General features: G+C 42.3%; 1 protein-coding gene across 2 annotated transcripts in view; it reads left to right on the forward strand.

Annotated features, from left to right (window-relative positions):
• Positions 1–20,896, forward strand: part of nbas (NBAS subunit of NRZ tethering complex) — a 339,860-nt gene that overhangs the window by 243,889 nt on the left and 75,075 nt on the right. For both annotated transcript variants that reach the window (XM_038800239.1, XM_038800240.1), the window contains exons 42-45: positions 792–902; positions 4,949–5,199; positions 8,903–9,237; positions 19,995–20,213. In XM_038800239.1, the coding sequence (XP_038656167.1) occupies positions 792–902; positions 4,949–5,199; positions 8,903–9,237; positions 19,995–20,213 (916 nt within the window). The remainder of the gene's footprint in view (positions 1–791; positions 903–4,948; positions 5,200–8,902; positions 9,238–19,994; positions 20,214–20,896) is intronic.

Raw genomic sequence — 20,896 nt, forward strand, 5'->3', positions numbered from 1 at the left:
GCATCAATCTATTGGAATCTGCTGGTTGGGTTAGTGCCATGTTCAGAAGAGTTACTGAAGTGGATCCATGTCCACTGGGAGCAATACTGCACAGCAATAATGAAGTTCAAACTCAGCCTTTCTGGTGATGTTTCAATTAATCAGCCCAGTCCATTTAAATTGAAATAAGCTATACACAATCACTTTACCTGTACTGTGTGTTTCATATCACTGGGAAATGTCTTCCAACTGTGTGAATGATTAATTAAAAACTGCATATTACTGAAGTTTTATGTGTCTGCTGATGATTAAGTTGTCCAGGGAAACTCGAGAGTAATTTTGAAGAAAACTTGTGTATTTTTTTTTATAGCAAGTGAAAGGAGACTAGAACTAATGTGATTTGTAAACCTTGGCTCGGACGCCTTCCAAATTATCCATGCTGGAAAATGTAGACTCTGAAATTCTACAGTGATTGCTTAGTCTCCCGCAGCAACTTCAGTGGAAAACTGGCAGGGTCCTTCAGAGAAACTGTTTAAACAGCCATTTGTATTTTCCATTTCTGTTTCCAGCAAAAGATTGAGGAATACCCTCAAAGAATTTCAAGGTCATAGCTATCTTAATCAGTTTTTCTCACAATCTCCAGATGAAAAGACTATGCAGTTCAAAGTTAACGACTTGCAGATAGCTTTATTTATCTGTTAACTTAATTTACCTATCAAGTTTTGTTTCAAAGGGATTACTTACATGAATTTTCTGACAGGATGATTTCAACTGATATTTCCATATTTATAAATAATTTGTTTTTTCAACAGAACCTTGGAGGAAAATGTGTACAAGATCTCTCTGTCTTTAGCTCAGCGTTATAGTATCCCACTCTGGGAGGTTTACATGACACATTTGGAATTTCTTTTCACTGATAGTGGGTAAGTAGCCGAGGTAATGGGGTAATTTTACAACCATTTTTTGCACCATTTGGCTACATACTTCCCAATCCTGATTTTCAGTTCTTACTCTAAGTAAATGACACATAACGGCAGTTAAAAGAATCTATCCGTGTTATGGTAATATATTCCTGAGAACAACACGACAATATATTCATTTTCATCCTGCATTTGGGAGACATTGAGACACTTTGTATTAGGGAAGAGCAAGTTCTGTCGAGGGTGTCCTTTTAAAATTATCTGCACTATTGGCGAGGGAGTCCTAAACTACATAGGATATTAAATGTTATAATAAACCAGGGACTGTTATCAGTGATAGAATGCCATGTTTTTGTTTTAATTCAGCCAGAAGCATTCCCTACAGAAATGTCCTTGACACGCTTAACACACTAAACATTGCAGCAAAGTTACTTCTTAAAGATGTCATTTTATCAACCCCATTTTGTTGTAGTAAAGCGACAAAACTTATATGTCAAGTTTCTAACATCATTCTGTCCCAGTGAAATCATTTTTCACATAAATATGTAGTCTGTTAGAGAACAGAAATTACCTTTGAGTTTTTTTCTATTATGAACTCAAAATATATTCAAAGCAATAGGATTCGAAAAAGGTGTTTAAAACTAGGCACCACTGCTCATTGCAGAAACAATTTCCGCTGATCCTGATGATTGTGAAAAGTCTCAAAGCCTTGTAGATGAGGAAAATCATCGCTTTGCTCTCTGCTAAGATAGAAAATCTCAAACACGGTAACAGTAAAAGTGTTATCATTGACCGTAGACTTCTAGGCAGGGCTCCCTCTCCTGAGGCTACACCCATGTAGACATTGGAAGAGGGTAGGGCTCATTTATGATACTCTTTATATCAAATAGTTTGTAGGCTCTCACAGTCACGTTTTCCATCAGAATTATGAACAACTGGATGAAGCACCTGTGGATGGCTGATGCTTGTGAACCGAACAGTAGGGGGTTGGCAAAAAAATAGGAGAAGGAAAAACATGAATGGAGAAATCTATTTTTGATTTTTTTTTTGCACCCTGTTAATTATAAAGATGATAAACTTGATTTAGATCTGTTCACTCATTTAGACTAACAACCTTGTAGAAATGAAGGTTGAAAAAAGATCTGGGGCGGGATTCTCCCCTACCCGGCGGGACGGAATGTCGTGAATCACTCCAGCGCCGGGCCGCCCCAAAGGTGCGGAATCGTCCGCACCTTCAGGGGCTAGGCCCGCCCCGGAGTGGTTTGCGCCGCGGCGGGGAAGGGGCTTGACGCCACGCCAACCGGCGCCAAAGGGCCTCCGCCGGCTGGCGCGAGAATGACGCATGCACGGGAGCGCCAGCGTGTGCTGGCGTCATCCCCGCGCATGCGCAGAGGGCTTTGCTTCCACACCGGGAATGGCTGAGGATCACAACCTCCGGTGCGAAAGGATAGAGTGCCCCCAAGGCACAGGCCCGCCTGCGGATCGGTGGGCCCCGATTGCGGGCCAGGCCACCATGGGGGCACCTCCTGCGGTCAGATCCCCCCACACACCCCCAAGAACCCTGGAGGCCGCCTGTGCCACCAGGTCCCGCCGGTAAGGAACCTACTCTAATTTACGCCGGCGGGACTGGCAAAGAACAGGCGGGACTTCGGCCCATCGCTGGCCTGAGAATTCGTGGAGCCCCTGGGCCCATTGAGTTGCGCCGGTCCCCACCATTCTCTGAGGCATGCGGCGGGACTTACGCCGGGGCAATTTTTGGGGGGGGGGGCGGGAGAATTTCGAGTGCGGCAGGGGCAGGATTCATGCCGATCCCCGGTGATTTTCCGACCGGGCATCGGAGAATCCCGCCCCTGATGTCGAAGTTAGCACAGTGAGGTAAGGCTTACCTTCGTTTTTGAAATATACAAATCACATGCCATTTACTAAAGTAAGTTATATAATGTTTCGAGTTTATCTGATTATGCTCAGCAATCCTAAATAGGAAATGAGTTGTTTTTCTAATGCATGATAGAACCGATGAGTGAATTACAATCTTCAACAATTGTTTCAATCTCTACAAACACAATTTTTAAAAAACAACTGTCGTATTTGAAGGAGTGTTTGTATCCTTTGAGCCACCTAAAGATACTGTGTTTGGAAAGAATTCAGTCTTTGTGGTTGTTTTCAGTAGCAGTTATTTCTATTCCATTGTATGTAACCACATTTTTAGTTCTTTCTACACCTGTTGCCAGAGTGTCTCTCTACATATGGGGTAGAATTTGACTACTCTTTCGGTATTTTCTGCCAAATTCACCAAGCCTCCCATTCTTTTAGATGAGCACTGGACAGTTGTCCTCATGGTCACCCCTTAATGCCTTCACCAAAGTTCAGCAAACAACTGAGGAACCTTTCTTTCCTTGATTTTCAAGGAGAAGATACTTTGATGTTGTAAGTAAAGTGCAGTAAAACTTCAATACAGGCAAAATATCCATCCATCCGAGAGAATTGAGACTGAACAGTTATCGCACATTAAGTGCATTCTCAAGATATTTTGGAAACCTGAATGGATTTCTATTAAGCTCTTTTCAAACTGAGACAAAAATCCAAAGTGGGGGGCAGCACGGTGGCGCAGTGGTTAGCACTGTGGCTTCACGGCACCGAGGTCCCAGGTTCGATCCCGGCTCTGGGTCACTGTCTGTGTGGAGTTTGCACATTTTCCCGTGTATGCGTGGGTTTTGCCCCCACAACCCAAAGATGTGCAAGCTAGGTGGATTGGCCACGCTAAATTGCCCCTTAATTGGGAAAAACAATATGAAAATGAATTGGATACTCTAAATTTAAATTTAAAAAAATCCAAAGCAAAGCTCTCCTGGGGCCAGACATAATGCTCTGCCTCATGTAGTTCACTTTCCCCAAAACCAAAATGTTTGTAATAGAGCAGTTTAGATGTCCTCACTCCAAGAGCCAGCAGTATTTTCTGCTTTGCATATTAAAAGATTCCATGGTAAACTTGTATCCCTGCAGAATTAAATCCTAGATTGCCTGCTCCCTGACCCCAACTGCATAGCAAAATCTTTGTTTGGTAATCAATCGAGACGGACTCGAGAAGGAAACTATTCTGAGAGAGTCCCTAAAAGAGATGGGCTTCCATCTTTTATTACTGACAAATAGAGATTTTTTCAGACCAGACAGATCGGTCCAGTCAGCTTGACAAGAAAGGGCCGAGGGGCGTGGAAAATGCTGCTTCTGTTTTGCAGGAATGATTCATTTGCTATGTATAACTTTTAAATGGCTATATTTAATGCTGAGATATAAAGAAAAATAATTTGATCAGAAATGTTATATAATTACGAAGTGAAGTTAAGAAAATGAGGAGTACTAGTTTACCAAATTTTCTGAATGACTTGCTTCTAGTACTGGCAACAGCGACAGTGAGAGGCTACATCTGTGTATTTTGAGTATATTGAGTCTTCCATTTGTCAGGTACTTGGGTAAAGGATATGAGATTATCACATAATCTCACTTAAAATTCAGAGTAATCGTTTTTTTAATAGTGTACAAAACAAAGGCCATCTGCCTGATGAAGTACAGAAATGGTTATTTCCATAGGCCATAGGAAAATATATTGCAAGACAGGAAAGATCAGGATTGTTCCCACTACGATTTTCCAGCTCAATGGTTTTTCACATTGAGCTGAATGATTTATTATACAATAGCCAACCTCTATATGGCATGCCACATGTAACAGATGGCCATTAGAAGTAAACACTGTACACAGCATAATAATGTGAACCATTTCTTAAATGAGCAGTATGAACCATAATTTCCATAGAAGATTCCACAGCTCAGTAATGCAGTACTTCAGTAATTTGCTCATAAAATTGTGATAAAAGTTGCAGGCCCAGTAATGAGAGCCAAACAATTTGTCAGGCCACATATGCGGCATAGCTCAGTGGGACAATATGAGGGACGCTACCTGACATTCATAACTTGTTTACTTACATTTTCAACAGTAAAATTCATTCACTCCAACTCTCATAGAAATTTGTACGAATATATTTTACTCTCAGGTTTTCAACGACTGAAATTGAAAGTAGAGTCCAAACTCTTGACCTTTTTGATGTCCTGAAAACCAACCCAGAAGCTTTTCATGAGCACATGACAAAATATGTTTATCCAGGCATCAACGGTGTGGACCACATCCGTTTACTTTATTATTTTACTCTGCTTGAAAACTGTGGCTGTGCCGAATTTGTGAAACATCCAGTCAAACCGGACACTCACATCAAACTTCTGAAAAAGCTAAAGGTCATTACACCAGGTATGATAGTCAACTTATCAAAAGCTCAGCTCTTTACCACTTGGGTACTTTTTGTGAGCAGTATTTACATAATCACAAGATCTTTGCCAAACTTGGAATGGTGGCAGCCTTCCATCTCGTAAGATGATGTTTTGCACCATGGTGGTCAGTTCTGTGTTAAGCATCGCCTGGTGTGGCTCAGGAGCCCCATTCCGACATTGACATGACTGTCCCTGCTGCATTTGCTGCAGCGGAAGACCGCAAACTATGAAGGTGGGCAATTTACTGGCCTTTGTTTTCTCTGGGTCGCCTTTTCAGCCAGCTGAGCTTTTCATTTCTGCTCACCTCTCCCAATGCCCTTCCAAACAGCCAGCCTCCAGGGGTTACAACTGCCAGTGACTATTTCCCTGTTGCCAGTGTCCGTCATCTTCATACCTCACATGTAGGTGTCCTTGTTGTGTAGGTATAGGTAATCAGGAGGTCATGACCCAGTGGCCACTTCACCACACACAAGTTCTTTGGGTATAATTGTCACCCATCTATGAATGTGGCTGAGCCAGTGGTTTGTTTGCTTGGTGCAGTGAATTGGGTCATTTATTGACAGATATTCTTAAGTTCCAAACATCCATTGAGCAGATGGGCTGTGGCATGTTAGCGCCTTACTCGTTGAGGGCTGCCTGACTTGAAATGGTAAATGGCCGACCAGTGGGACCCGATGATCTGTCCCACCCATTCTCTACACCAATCAAATTGGGCATATCACTAATAACTACTGACCGTTGTTTTAATGCTCTGCAGAGAAACTAGATTGTCCTCTAGTTTCTCTGAGCAAAATCTGCCTGAGCAAAATTTATGGACAGCCTGGTCCACGCACCAAGGTCCTGTCTCAACCTTCCCAGTTGAGTCCAAAGGAACACAAAGCATTATGTTTGGCACCGGCTTGGTCGTAGGAGTTGTAGGAGTTTACGCCCTGTTCTCAAATCTCCCGAAGCATCCACGAGGCAGTGGAGCCATTGCTTAGGGGGGTTGCTTCATAATTGTAAAGCTTGTCCAGATGGCAGTGGCCTGCACACTGCGTGTCTTGGGGCCAAACCGTCTCAGAATTCCTTTTTCAGTTACGAGTGGAGTACCACAAGGATCTGTTCTGGGGCCATTGCTGTATGTCATTTTTATAAATGACCTAGAGGAGGGCGCAGAAGGATGGGTGAGTAAATTTGCAGATGACACTAAAGTCGGTGGAGTTGTAGACAGTGCGGAAGGATGTTGCAGGTTACAGAGGGACATAGATAAGCTGCAGAGCTGGGCTGAGAGGTGGCAAATGGAGTTTAATGTGGAGAAGTGTGAGGTGATTCACTTTGGAAAGAATAACAGGAATGCGGAATATTTGGCTAATGGTAAAATTCTTGGTAGTGTGGATGAGCAGAGGGATCTCGGTGTCCATGTACATAGATCCCTGAAAGTTGCCACCCAGGTTGATAGGGTTGTGAAGAAGGCCTATGGTGTGTTGGCCTTTATTGGTAGAGGGATTGAGTTCCGGAGCCATGAGGTCATGTTGCAGTTGTACAAAACTCTAGTACGGCCGCATTTGGAGTATTGCGTACAGTTCTGGTCGCCTCATTATAGGAAGGACGTGGAAGCTTTGGAACGGGTGCAGAGGAGATTTACCAGGATGTTGACTGGTATGGAGGGAAAATCTTATGAGGAAAGGCTGAGGGACTTGAGGCTGTTTTAGTTAGAGAGAAGAAGGTTAAGAGGTGACTTAATAGAGGCATACAAAATGATCAGAGGGTTAGATAGGGTGGACAGCGAGAGCCTTCTCCCGCGGATGGAAGTGGCTAGCACGAGGGGACATAGCCTTAAATTGAGGGGTAATAGATATAGGACAGAGGTCAGAGGTGGGTTTTTTACGCAAAGAGTGGTGAGGCCGTGGAATGCCCTACCTGCAACAGTAGTGAACTCGCCAACATTGAGGGCATTTAAAAATTTATTGGATAAACATATGGATGATAAGGGCATAGTGTAGGTTAGATGGCCTTTAGTTTTTTTTCCATGTCGGTGCAACATCGAGGGCCGAAGGGCCTGTACTGCGCTGTATCGTTCTATGTTCTAAGCTTTAGGCTGGAGCCGTGAGGAACCCAGTTTCTGAGTGTTGCCATGAGCAGGCACAGCTGAGAACTTGCCTCAAACCTGGGATGGGTTAAATAGATAGATAAATGGTTTATTGAAAAATCATTATGGTAGCAAATTCTGAATTGTGATGTTTGTACAAACAAAATAAATAATAATTCATGACATAGCTATGAACAATCAGTCAAATAAAAATAAATTTTGAATTAATAAAAATAATTTATGATCATTTCAGCAACAAATAGTTGCATTGCAAAATATAGTTATCAATTTGCAGAATAGAAATGAAAGGTGTACTGAACTCCACATAGTAAAGTCCATTAACCATATGTTGTCAGGTTGAGTTCATTAAATTCGCAGTCATCTACATTCTATTTTTGAGTTCTATAAAGTACAGGATTGGGCTGTCTTTTATTCTATCTTGGTGGGATGCATTGCTTGGAAACAACAGGCTTTGTCGAAGACTTCTCAAGCTACCTGGTTGGAAATGTGCAATGAGTATGGCAATGTCTATGTCCTACCAATTCTAATGTAAGATAGGGCGATGTTAGACAAAAGGATATGGAACATGGTTTATATATATATATATATATGTATGTTGAAAAAGCAACCTTTCAGTTAATAGAATTCTGTACATTTGAGAAAGCATTCCATTGGCCTTGCCACTGCTTGATTGTCTTGTGGTTCAGTGGACCTTCCTGAAAAGAGGCAACACCAATCTCTTGCCGGCTTGCCAACCAGCAGGCGATATCCCCAATACCTTGAGAGGATTCAACCCTGAGAGTCAGCTCGGGGATTAGGAGTTACTCGACTGGAAAAGGACGAAGCATGGTAGCACAGTGGTTAGCACAGTTGCTTCACAGCTTCAGGGTCCCAGGTTCGATTCCCGGCTTGGGTCACTGTCTGTGCAGAGTCTGCACGTTCTCTCCGTGTCTGCTTAGTTTTAACCGGGTGCTCCGGTTTCCTCCCACAGTCCAAAGATGTGCGGGTTAGGTGGATTGGCAATGCTAAATTTGCCCTTAGTGTCCAAAAAAGGTTAATGGGGTTACGGGGATAGGGTGGAGGTGTGGGTATAGAGTGGAGGTATGGGCTTCGGTAGGGTGCTCTTTCCAAAGGACTGGTGCAGACTCGTTGGGCCGAATGGCCTCCTCCTGCACTATAAATTCTATGATTCTATGAAGCCATCAGTGACTGAGAATAGTTTTAGACGGGTTCTTGGAAACTGAAGTGTCCATTTAAAGGACAGAGTAAAGTATAACCGTGATGGGAGATTGTGGGATCTTTTCTGAAATCTGGAGTATAAGTTGCCTACTGAAAACCATTTAGACAATGTTGCTTTAAGTTTGTTTTTTTTTTAACAAGTAAAAGTGTTAAAACCTGAAATCTTGTGTGACCTCTGAGTCGACACATGGACTTCAAATATCTCCAGAAGTTACCTGTCCGTACGAGAACCATATCAATTTTAATTCTTTTTTCTTTTATCAATTTGGTCACAGTGCAAACAGTCTCTTAATTCAAAGTGAGATGTTGCAAAAGATTTGTTTCTAATTTTTGTTTCCTTTGTACACTGATTTTATTTTCTGTTTTTCTACATTAGATCTTAACTATAAGAAGCTGACAGATGGAGACTTTGATCCTTTGGAATCTTTGGAACCAGTTCTTACCAGCCATAATGTCTTATCACTTTCCAAACTGGCACCTAAAATTCCTGGGAAAGATAGCACCATGCTTTCATCAAACCTCATCTATGCTACGTGGCTTCATAAACTTTTCTGGACTGGCGATTTCCAGCTCATTAAAAAACCACCACAGGATATAACTGAATGGCTGCATGCCTATGATACATGTGCAAAATATTTCGACAGGCTTTTCCCTGAAAATATTATTGGATTGATAGATGACATCACCTTTTCTGCTAATTCAGTGAACAAGGTAATGGGAATTATTTGTTTTGGGAGGAAAAGTTAATTAAATCTACATTTAAGTTTGCCTTTGGACAGGGTGAACGTGTGCACAGCCTGATAACAATGAAAACCACATAATCCCACAAGCTCATTTGTTTTAAACTCTTTTGATTTTGTGTTGCCGTCTCACTTTTACAAAATGCTTTTTGGGTTCATCTATGAACTTGGCTGAATCTGACTTCACTGCATCTGAAATTACGGTCCATTTGCTATTAGCTGTTCTACAGGAGGTCTCTATTTTCATTCCATCTCTGCTTTTCCTCGTGGATGTTTTTATGCCCCCTTTGTTTCTATCTAAAATAATGTGAGTCTGTTTTCTTCTAAAATAATGTGAGTCTCTTCTTCAACAGACATTTTTAGCAAAATATTGTGTGTCTTAATAGCTGTTTGAGTGCAGCTACTCTTCCAGCATTTTTAATTTGACAATCCGGATTCTGTGCCCTCTCGTTAAAGAAAACTACCAAACAATGAAACTGACAATTCATTATTTTCACTCTCAGAACATTTTCATAATCTTGAAACATCTTTCTGCAATATCCCTCAACCTTCTCTTGATCTATGTAAAGTTCCATACCTTTGCACCTTTTGTCTGAATCATGATTTGTTCTTACTAATGTAATTCCAGTAAATTTTCATTGTATTTTTCCCATGTTTCTAATTTTCTTCCCAGGATGGGTGCCCAGATTGTACACAGTACTCCAAATGTACAGAAAAGATGCAGAAAAAGCAGGAAACCAGTAGAGTGTTAACCAAATGCCTGTAATTAGGAAAATACTAGAATATATGATTCTAGAGGTAATTATGGGCTGGTTTAGCACAGTGGGCTAAACAACTGACTTGTAATGAACAACAAGGCCAGCAGAGCGGGTTAAATTCCCGTACCGGCCTCCTCAAATAGGCGCCGGAATGTGGTGACTAGGGGCTTTTCGCAGTAACTTCATTGAAGCCTACTTGTGACAATAAGCGATTATTTATTTATTTGTAACAGGACATTTGGAAAATCATAATGCAATCAGGTAGAGTCAACATAGTTTTTGTGAATGGGAAATCATGTTTAACAAGTTATTTGAGGATGTAACAGGCAGGGTGGATAAAGGGGGGCCAGTAAATGAATTTGAAGTATTTGAATTTCCAAAGGCATTTGATAACGTGTCACATATAAAGTTACGACACAAGATAAGAGCTTATTGTGTTGGCGTGATATATTAGCATGGTTAGACAACTGGCTAACTAACTGGAAAAGAGAGTCTGGATAAATGGGCCATTTTCAGAATGGCAAACTGCAATGAGGGGAATACCACAGGGATCAGTGCTGGGGCCTCAACTATTTACTTTCTGTCATAATGCCTTGGATGAAGAGAACAACTTTATTGTAGCCAAATTTGCTGCTGATATTAGATAGGAAAACAAGTTGCGAGGAGGAAAGAAATGGTGGGATTTTCTGGCCCCTTCCATTGGCAGGATCTTCCAGTCCCACCCCAGTCATCGGGGATTTAAATAGGTTGCCAGATATGCCGTGGGAAAACCTACATTGGCAGGACCCGAAAGTCTTGGCAAATGTGCCAAGGGATATAGATGAGTTAAGTGAGTGGGCAAAAATTTGGGATATGTAGTATAATGTGGGAAAATGTGAGGTTGCCTACTTTTGACAGGAAGAATAGAAAATAATATTTAAATGGAGGGAGACTGCAGTTCTCTCTCTTTCCCTCTCTTTCGTGTGTTTTATTCCCCTCTCTTTCCTCATTGTTTTCTGGTCCACTTAGGGGCTTTTTTTGATTAAATGGAGAAATTTGACAATTCCACATATATAATATTTTTCAGGCATGGGCTATTGAGCTGCCAATTATGAATTTAGCACACTTAAAAACATCACGATCCTAGCCAAGCTCACATCAAAACTCCCAAACCTAGGACTTGGCTACTCCCTCTGCAACTGGATCCTCAACTTCCTGACACATAGACCACAATCAGTGAGGATTAACAACAACACAGCCTCCACGATAGTCCTCAATACTGGGGCCCCGCAAGGCTGCATATTGGCCCCCTTCTGTATTCCCTATACAAACATGACTGTGTGGCAAAATTTGGCTGCAACTCCATCTACAAGTTTGCTGATGACATGACCACAATGAGTCTGATCTCGAACAACGAGGGAGATAACGAACCTAGTGGCATGGTGCAACGATAACAATCTCTCTCTCAACATCAGCAAAACTAAGAAGATGATCATTGGCTTCAGGAAGCAAAGTATCGCTCACACTGCTGTCTGCATTAATGGTGCCGAAGTGAAAATGTTTGACAGCTTCAAATTCCTGGGTGTGCACATCACCAACAATCTGTCCTGGTCCACCCACGTTGACGCTACAACCAAGAAAGCACAACAGCGCCTATACTTAGGAAAGAAAGGAATTTAGCATGTCAACATTGATTCTCACCAATTTTTATAGCTGCACCATAGAAATCATCCTATCTGGCTAGATCACAGCTTGGTATGTCAACTGCTCCGCCCAAGACCTAAGAAACTAGAGAGTCGTGAACACGGTTTCAAAAGTTGCACAGTGGTTAGCACGATTGCTTCACAGCGCCAGGGACCCAGGTTTGATTCCCGGCTGGGTCACTGTCTGTGCGGAGTCTGCACGTTCTCCCTGAGTCAGTGTGGGTTTCCTCTGGGTGCTCAGGGTTTCACCACAGTCTAAAGATGTGTGGGTTAGGTGGATTGGCCACGATAAATTTCTCCGTGGTGTCCAAACTTTAGGTAGGGTTGCTGGGTTACAGGAATAGGATGGAGGTGTGGGCTTGGGTAGGGTGCTCCTTTGGGGGCTGGTGTAGACTTGATGGGCTGAATGGCCTCCTGCTCTGTATATTCTATGTTTCTATTCTATGATTCTAACAGCCCAGTTCATCACGCAGAATTGACTCTGTCTGCACCTCCCGCTGCCTTGGGAAAGCGGACAGCATTATCAGAGACCCCTCCCACTCGGGTTATTGTCTCTTCCAACTCTTCCATCAGGCAGGAGATACAAAAGTCTGAGAACATGCACGAATGGTTCAAAAACAGCTTCCTAGACTTCTGAATGTGCCTCTTGTGGACTGAACTGATCTCTTCACACATCATCTCCACTGAGTAGTGTTACACTCCGTTCACCTGATGTCTGTGTATTTACATTGTGTGTCCAATGTTTTTTCATCTTTGGAACGATCTGTCTGGACTATATGCAGAACAATACTTTTCACTGTACCTGAGTATACGTGCTAATAAATCAAAACAAATCCTATTCAACCAAGTGTAATTGACTTATAAGTTTTTACGGCAAGGTTAATAGCTAAAAAATAAATCACTGTTCAGTGATTTCTACTTGATTGTAATCCAGGGGCCTTCAGCAGAGCACCATGTGGGTAAATGTAGATGTGGAGTCATGAAAACTATGCAGAGTTTCTAAAATGGCAGGCAAGATCCAGTCCTAAAATCCCGTCCCCATTTCTGATAGATCCAATGTTTGCCGGACAGGAAAGGTGCCAGGATGTGATTCACATAGGAGGGAAATTCTAACTCTCAGAGCCATTCTGAATTCAGTGCTGAGTTCAAATCAACCCCATTTTGGCTGTTGCAAGGGCCTTAACCTGCCATGTGGGAGTCGCAATTTTGTGGAGTAAATGTAAGGGCTCTTGAAGTGGGATACGGTCGTGATCTGAAATTATTTAAATTCCATGGGCGGGATTCTCCAACCCCCCCCCCCCCCCCGTTGGGTGGGAGAATCGCCGGGGGGGGGGGGGGGGCGTTAATCCCGCCCCGCCGCTCCGATGCCGGCTGCCGAATTCTCCGGCACCGGTTTTGGGGCAGGGCTGGGCCGAGCGGCCACCCGTTTTCAGCGAGCCCTGCCGCCGTGAAATAGATAAGGTCCATCCGAGTTTTGGCGCGGGGGGGAAGGCCCTCACCATGGCCTGGCCCGCTATCGGAGCCCATCTGTGGGCAGGCCTGTGCTGTGTGGACACTCCCTCCACGCCGGCCTCTGTAAGGCTCCGCGATGGACGCGGAGAAGAAACCCCCTACGCATGCGAAGGAAATACGCCAGCGGTTTTGCGCATTCGCCAGAACACGCTGGCCATCCTGCGTATGCGCCAACTCGCGGCGGCCGGCCGAGGCCCTTTAGCGGCGGTTGGCTGGGCGTCAATCCCGCCGGCCGAGCCTCCCTGAAGTGCGGAGGATTCCGCATCTCCGGGTGGCCCAACACCGGAGTGGTTCATGCCACTCTTTGCCGCAGGTACGGGCCGCCCCGCCGATCGTGGGAAAATCCTGGCCCATGCCCTTAAATATTGGGGAGTGGTAAAACAGACAGACCATGTCATTGAGAGTTAAAGAAACTCTGTTCTGGCCGTTTCAATAGCTATTTGTTCACACTACCCAAGGGTTCCTTATGAAGGGTTTCTGGGAAGCACAGTAGCACAAGTGGCTTGCACTGTGGCTTCACAGCGCCAGGGTCCCAGGTTTGATTCCCCGCTGGGTCACTGTCTGTGCAGAGTCTGCATGTTCTCCCCGTGTCTGCGTGGGTTTCCTCCGGGTGCTCTGGTTTCCTCCCACAAGTCCCGAAAGACGTACTGTTAGGTGAATTGGACATTTTGCATTCTCCCTCTGTCTACCCGAGCAGGCGCCGGAATGTGGTGACTCAGGGCTTTTCACAGTAACTTCATTGCAGTGTTAATGTAAGCCTACTTGTGACACTAATAAAGATTATTATTATAAAAAGATGTTTACTGTGTGTTTATAAAATGTTAACTGGATTCATATAATAAGCATTGTTTTGTTTTAAAAGTACTTTAGATCTCTGTTGCATAAAACCTGTAGAGTGGGCCCTCGTGCTCCCCATAACCACAATCTATTAAAAGTTGTGGGTCAGGTGAACTCCATGATACACTTTGGGGTTCTCGAAACCCTGGCCCGTAATACTTTTAACCAGTCCACTTTGGCATTCGGCTTTCCCTTTGGCCATCTCTGATCTGCTTCTGGGGCTGGTGCGCTGCCTCTATGCTGCACCCCCAATGTGAAGATCATGTAATTCGGCGGCCTTTCTACTGAGCTGGGTGTGGTGAACTTGGGAAATTTCAACTCGAGCTCCCCATCCTGTCAGTGAAAATCCAGGCCTTAGAATCACTGACAGTAACTTTGAGATTTCTATGGAAGATTTCGCTGTTATTGCTACCACAAAATCTGGACGATTATTTCTTATATCTGGTTGTGCTCTCGGAGATGCGATTCCTCAAATACGTTTTTTTTGGTGATGTTGCATGCGATGCGAATAAAATGATATTTGTGACGGATTCCTTTGGGTACAGTTTCAGTGCTTTATTTTCTATCTGCAGCCAAACACTGAACAATTCCCAGTCGAAGCATTACAAGTATAGTGTTCAGCCTACACTTGGAGTGCAATGTCAGTGCATGTACTGCACTGAATGAGTGCCATGCATGATTGTTTAATTATACCACATGTAACGTTGAAAGAACGATTTACAAAATTCTGTTTTGATGTCAGTACAGTCAGATGTGTAAAACCAAGTTGAATTGATGAATAGCAGTTCCATGTTTTCCCAGAATGATCCCTGCAGTGATGAATTGCTCTCTAATTATTTAATTACCACATTACTGACAGGTGCATAAATTCGCTCAATGAAGTGCAAGAAAACAATAAAAATAATTATATAATTATTATAGTGGGGCAGCACGGTGGCCTAGTGGTTAGCACAACCGCCTCACGGCGCTGAGGTCCCAGGTTCGATCCCGGCTCTGGGTCACTGTCTGTGTGGAGTTTGTACATTCTCCCCGTGTCTGCGTGGGTTTCGCCCCCACAACCCAAAAATGTGCAGAGTAGGTGGATTGGCCACACTAAATTGCCCCTTAATTGGAAAAAATAATTGGGTAATCTAAATTATTAAAAAAAAAAAAAAAAAAAAAAAAAAAAAAAAAAAAAAAATAATTATTATAGTGGTAAAGGGATTGCACTATCAACAGCTCCCAGTAACCATATAGCACTTGAGTTTTCTAATGGTTGATTGTATACTGTAGTGATTATTAACAGTGAGCCTTCAGTGTACATTGTTTTTGCATAGAGCATGCCACGAAAACAGAACTTTTAAGAGGCTGACCAAACTGGTGAAGATTACATGACTGCCCACAAAAAATTGAGAGTAGTTGCAGAAATTATTAAATTACATGAACTATCAGGATAATGCCCCTGGAAAGATCCTATACAAAATCTACCGACCAAATCATTCAGTGATGTATTTTCAGAGTTGCACCATGCAACCCTGAAATATTTCAACACACCAGCCACTGCATAAAACCTCAAGCTATTATCATCTAATTGTTTTCCACCATTATAAAACTGCGCACTAGCATCCTATTCCCATGGATGTTCCAGCACATAATAATGAATTTAAGTGCAGCAGGTATTGTCCATAACTAATCAAACATATACAACATTTCCCCAAATGTAAGAACCTGAAACATTCTTTTAGAATTCCAGTCCTGTTATGTAGAGTGGGGGAGGCAATATTTAAACTCAGCTTAACCCTACCGAGACATCATCTTGAATATTAATGGGTCCTCAACACCCATATCTGGAGCAAATATTTATTATCAAAATACTGAATGCTAGTGTCATTTCTTAAATATTCTAAAGAATATTCTTCTACATTCAGAAAGATTTTTTTAATGAACAAGTGAGTATTGGCTAGCTGCAGATAACAGCAGTTTATTAAGGATGATACGAGTTTCACAAATGTAGTCAGACTACATTTTGAAAGGTATAGTTGCATTATTGGCAGTCTCTATGAAATCATCGTCAAAGAATAGTTTTAAACTTTCTCCTTTCATAATGTCACTATTCGCATCAATGTATTGAAAGATAGATGGTGAAGTTGACTTCAATGAAAATGGGGACTGATGTAAAACAGACAATCAAATTGCTGTTGGCCTCTTTGCTCCACTGTCATTGAACAATTTTACCCACAAAATATTTGAAAAATATGGACAACATTTCTTACCTCTTCCATTTGCAACCATAGAATATTCAGCACTATCCACACAACCAGAAGCACCAAAATTCCCCAAGGGAGGAACAGAATTGGCTTTAGTAACTCATGACAGTGATAACAGAAGTAAATGGCTCTTTTGTTAATGAGGTCATCTTGTGTTGACTGCAGGAGAATTGACCTTTCAGCCAGCCTGTAACGGCCAGAAATACAATTTTAGAATGGCCTGAAAATACACGTCAGTACGCTGAAATCACAGAAGGTTTGACTCTGCATTAACACTCAAGGTCTTATTGATGTGTTAACAATTGTTAGCACATAGACCATATTTTATGCAGGGCAGATTGAATTGCAAGGATATTTCTATTGAATAATATTATTCCCCTCAACAATATACTTTCAGCTTGTCAAGCTTCTGACACAGGAACACTTCTGGTCAGTTTCTTAGCATTGCCATCACCACTCTATTAGGGCAAGAAAGAAATCCCATAAAACAAAATAATAATGGCTTATTTCATGTCTTTGTTGCGCAGCTGGGCAATTAACACAAGGTATTGATGTTTAGATGAAATATATCTTTAAGGAAAGTGGTTTTGGATCATTTCTCTTATGAGCTTTTCTTGGTTAGGAGATCTGGACAAAATTATTAATGACAATAATTGTACATTTCTGAATGTTACTGAACACAGTAGTTAGCACTGCTGCCTCACAGTTCCAGGGATCCGGGTTCAATTCCAGCCTCGGGTGACTGACTGTGTGGAGTTTACACGTTCTCTCCTTAACTGCATGGATTTCCTCCAGATGCTCCCGTTTCTCCCCACAGTCCAGTGAAGTGCAGGTTAGGTGGATTGGCCGTGCTAAATTGCCCTTAGTGTCCAAAAGGTAAGGTTGAGTTACGGGGATAGGGTGGAGGATAATGGCCTTAAGTAGGGTGCTCTTTCCAAGGCTGGTTCAGACGTGATGGGCTGAATGGCCTCCTGTACAGGGATTCTATGATTGTTTAACTATTTTAACATTGCAACAGATGTGCAAACCAATCCAGCATGAGGTCTCTTCATAGACTAAACTAGTAACATTATTATCATGACTTGTTTGTCAAACAAGATTAATGTGATTTTACGAAAATCCTTTGTATCAACTTTCTTACTGTGCTTAATAAGACCTCCTGTCTCTTTCGTCCCAGGCACAATTTTTAAAAAAATATTTTTATTCTCCTCTTTTTCACATTTTCACCCACATTTACACCCTACAATAAACAATAATCAATAACAAATGTAATGTCAATCCCCATATCAATAACAACGATCCCATCCTCCCACCAAACCCCCAAACATTAGCCCGCATGTTCGCAAAAGCAAATGACAAAAAGGAATCAGGGAATCACCCATAATCTCCATTAATACAGACAGTTCCCCCCTCCCGGCTACCCCGCAATTCTCGAAAGTGATAATGAATAACGCCCATGAATTGTAAACCCCCTCCATCCTTCCCCTCAGTTCAAATTTGACCTTCTCAAGCGTCAAGAATTCCAGCAGGTCCCCCCGCCACGCCAGGGCACAGGGTGGAGAGGTTGATCTCCACCCTAATAGGATCCGCCTTTGGGCAATCAATGAGGCAAATGTTGCAACATCTGCCTCCGCACCCGTTTCCAATCCTGGCATGTCTGACACCCCGAATATGGCCTCCTGAGGGCCCGATTCCAGTTTCATGTGCACCACTTTAGAGATTACTCTAAAAACCTCCTTCCAGTAACCCTCCAGCTTTGGACCAAAACATATGAACGTGGTTTGCGGGGCCCGCCCCGCAACGTTCACACATATCTTCTACCCCCTCAAAGAGCCGGCTCACCCTTGCCCTTGTAAGGTGTGCTCTATACACCACCTTCAGCTGTATCAGCCCCAACCTCGCACACGAGGTGGAGGCATTCACCCTCCAGAGCACCTCACACCAGAACCCCTCCTCCATACCCTCTCCCAACTCTTCCTCCTACTGTTCCAGGCACAGTTATAAAGAAATTGATGACTATCGTGTGAAAAATGAGTACGGCACAATGAAGGAAAATTGGGGAGTCGATGGAAGAAAGCAAAATAACATATTGTTGCTGCAGCATTAGCTGCAGATTGAGACTTATTTCACTTTGCTTTAAAATGGACACAGTTCCTTTGAAAACTCTCCACAGAAAGATAATAGCTGACAATCAATGGTTGTACTTGTTAAGGAAGGTTCTCTTTTCAGTTCTTGTTATTATCTAGATATTGTCCTTTAAGCATTTCAAACACCAGCATCTAAGCCCCTTATGATTGGAAGACCAAGTACAAGGAAGAATTCATGTTAGCATCTTGGCTCATAGAATATTACTTAGACCAGAAGACCATAGACAGGAGTAGAATTCGGCCATTTCGCCCATCGAGTCTGCTCCGCTTTTCAATCATGGCTGATATTTTCTCATCCCCATTCTCCTACCTTCTCCCCATAACCCCTGATTGCCTTATGAATCAAGAATAGCTTTGACCAGAAAAGCATGAGCTTTTAGTGTGAAACTGGATAATTATTTATCATATTTTATAGAAGCCATTTTCGAGTATAATCTTCTTTTCAATTTTTTGTCTTGAAGGCATACTTGGAACTTTCTGGAACCTCATCTAAGTGGCCACTTTTATAATCTAGATGATGATATACTTGGATATATAGCATTTCAAAGATGGGTAGGATGGTGTGCCTATCCAGAATTAATTGCATATTGATTTCATATTATCCAGCATCCAAACCTTGAAGTCAAAGGGAAAAATAATTACCAAGAAATCTGAGTCCATATCATAGATACATTAGGAACTCTGATCTGAACTTCAGACCTAATAAGTCGCAATTCCTGCAAAGCGTTCTGGAAGTTCAGTATGTGGAATAATGGGGAGTCATTTCACAATAAACTTTCAGTAGTGCAAAAATGCTTTTTTGTATTGATGGAACAAAATAAGCTCCCCACTTGCAACACCACTCTAATTCACAACATTATCTTGCTTAACTCTCCATTTGGCAATGGTATTGATTTTCAGAGTAAAGCTGTAACCTCCTTACCGACATTAGAATACCCAACAGAAAGGAGATGGTAATTAAACTGGTTGTCTGAGGCATTGACTCAGCTTCAATTGTTATACAAAAGGAGGCACAATGCAGAATTAGGGTCTGGGTTTTCAAGAATCTGGAGACTTGCTGGTTTTATCCCATTTGGAGTGGTACTGGTATGCATTCAATTGTAAAATATTCTCTGATACCTTTATTATGGATATACACTAAACCACGAAAAATTTTGTGTGAATTGGTAGTGTAAACAAGTGCAGTTACGTACCATCATCCAGTGTGCAAAAATAAACTGAAGCATTGAAATTAACTTGCGCAGTGTTTTATGATCATTTCAAATTTCCATTTCATCCCCCTGTTCTTGTTGTGAACTCTAAAAGCCAAAGGAAAACCAAGGAGATTTAACACTAATTTTTAATTCTAATTTTCACCTTGTATTTCTTTTTTTTCCTTCTTGAATGATGTACACGTTTTTTGAAGCTTTGTATGGGTCGAGAGAAAGAGAGAGGATTTCTGTGCACCACTTGCTAATGTAGGCAACATTGTCTTTAATATGCTTCCTTCCTCTCCTGTTTTTGATTCAGTACACATCCTTGAAATGGACTCTCTCTTTCATTTCAGCTGAATGTTCAAGCTAGGTTGGAGATTACTAAAAGAGCGATGAAAGCAATCAAACAGACCAGTGAGAAGCAGCGGAAAAAGACTTCAGAAGGCAGCATCCCACCTGCTTCAAATTCCCAAGTCAGCTATGAAGACACTTTGACTCATCTACAGCAATCACTTGCTCATCTAGAAACACTCAACCACAGCTTTGTACACTCCCTGAAGGCCAGCAACCAGGTAAAGCTAATCTTGTCCTTCACAACCAACTGCACAATGTGCATCTTCCATAAAAAGTGATTATATGACATCTACAAGGCAAACTCTTTAATCATTGCTTTGTGTACATAAAGTGAAGGCTAGTTGTGCTTGGCAACCAAATGATTTTCATATCTGCAAACATCATTCTTCGTGTCAGGTGCAGTAAGGGTGAGTTGCTTTACAAACAATATAGCCGCCCTGACCTGAGGAACGAAAAGTGCCTTCAGCCAAATCCATTCTACAATTTTCTTCAATTCCACAACAAATCATTTCACCTTGGTTATAATCTTTCTTCTTCTTCAAGCTAGTTTAAAGTCTCGTATTCTTAAATATCCTTGCTATTTAGACCATAAGACATAGGAGTGGAAGTAAGGCCATTCGGCCCATCGAGTCCACTCCGCCATTCAATCATGGCTGATGGGCATTTCAACTCCACCTACCAGCATTCTCCCCGTAGCTCTTAATTCCTCGCGACATCAAGAATTTATCTATCTCTGCCTTGAAGCCATTTAGCGTCCCGGCCTCCACTGCACTCCGCGGCAATGAATTCCACAGGCCCACAGCTCTCTGGCTGAAGAAATGTCTCCGCATTTCTGTCCTGAATTTACCCCCTCTAATTCTAAGGCTGTGCCCACGGATCCTCGTCTCCTCGCCAAACGGAA

This window comes from Scyliorhinus canicula, chromosome 6, assembly GCF_902713615.1.
Source record: "Scyliorhinus canicula chromosome 6, sScyCan1.1, whole genome shotgun sequence".
Lineage (NCBI taxonomy): Eukaryota > Metazoa > Chordata > Chondrichthyes > Carcharhiniformes > Scyliorhinidae > Scyliorhinus > Scyliorhinus canicula.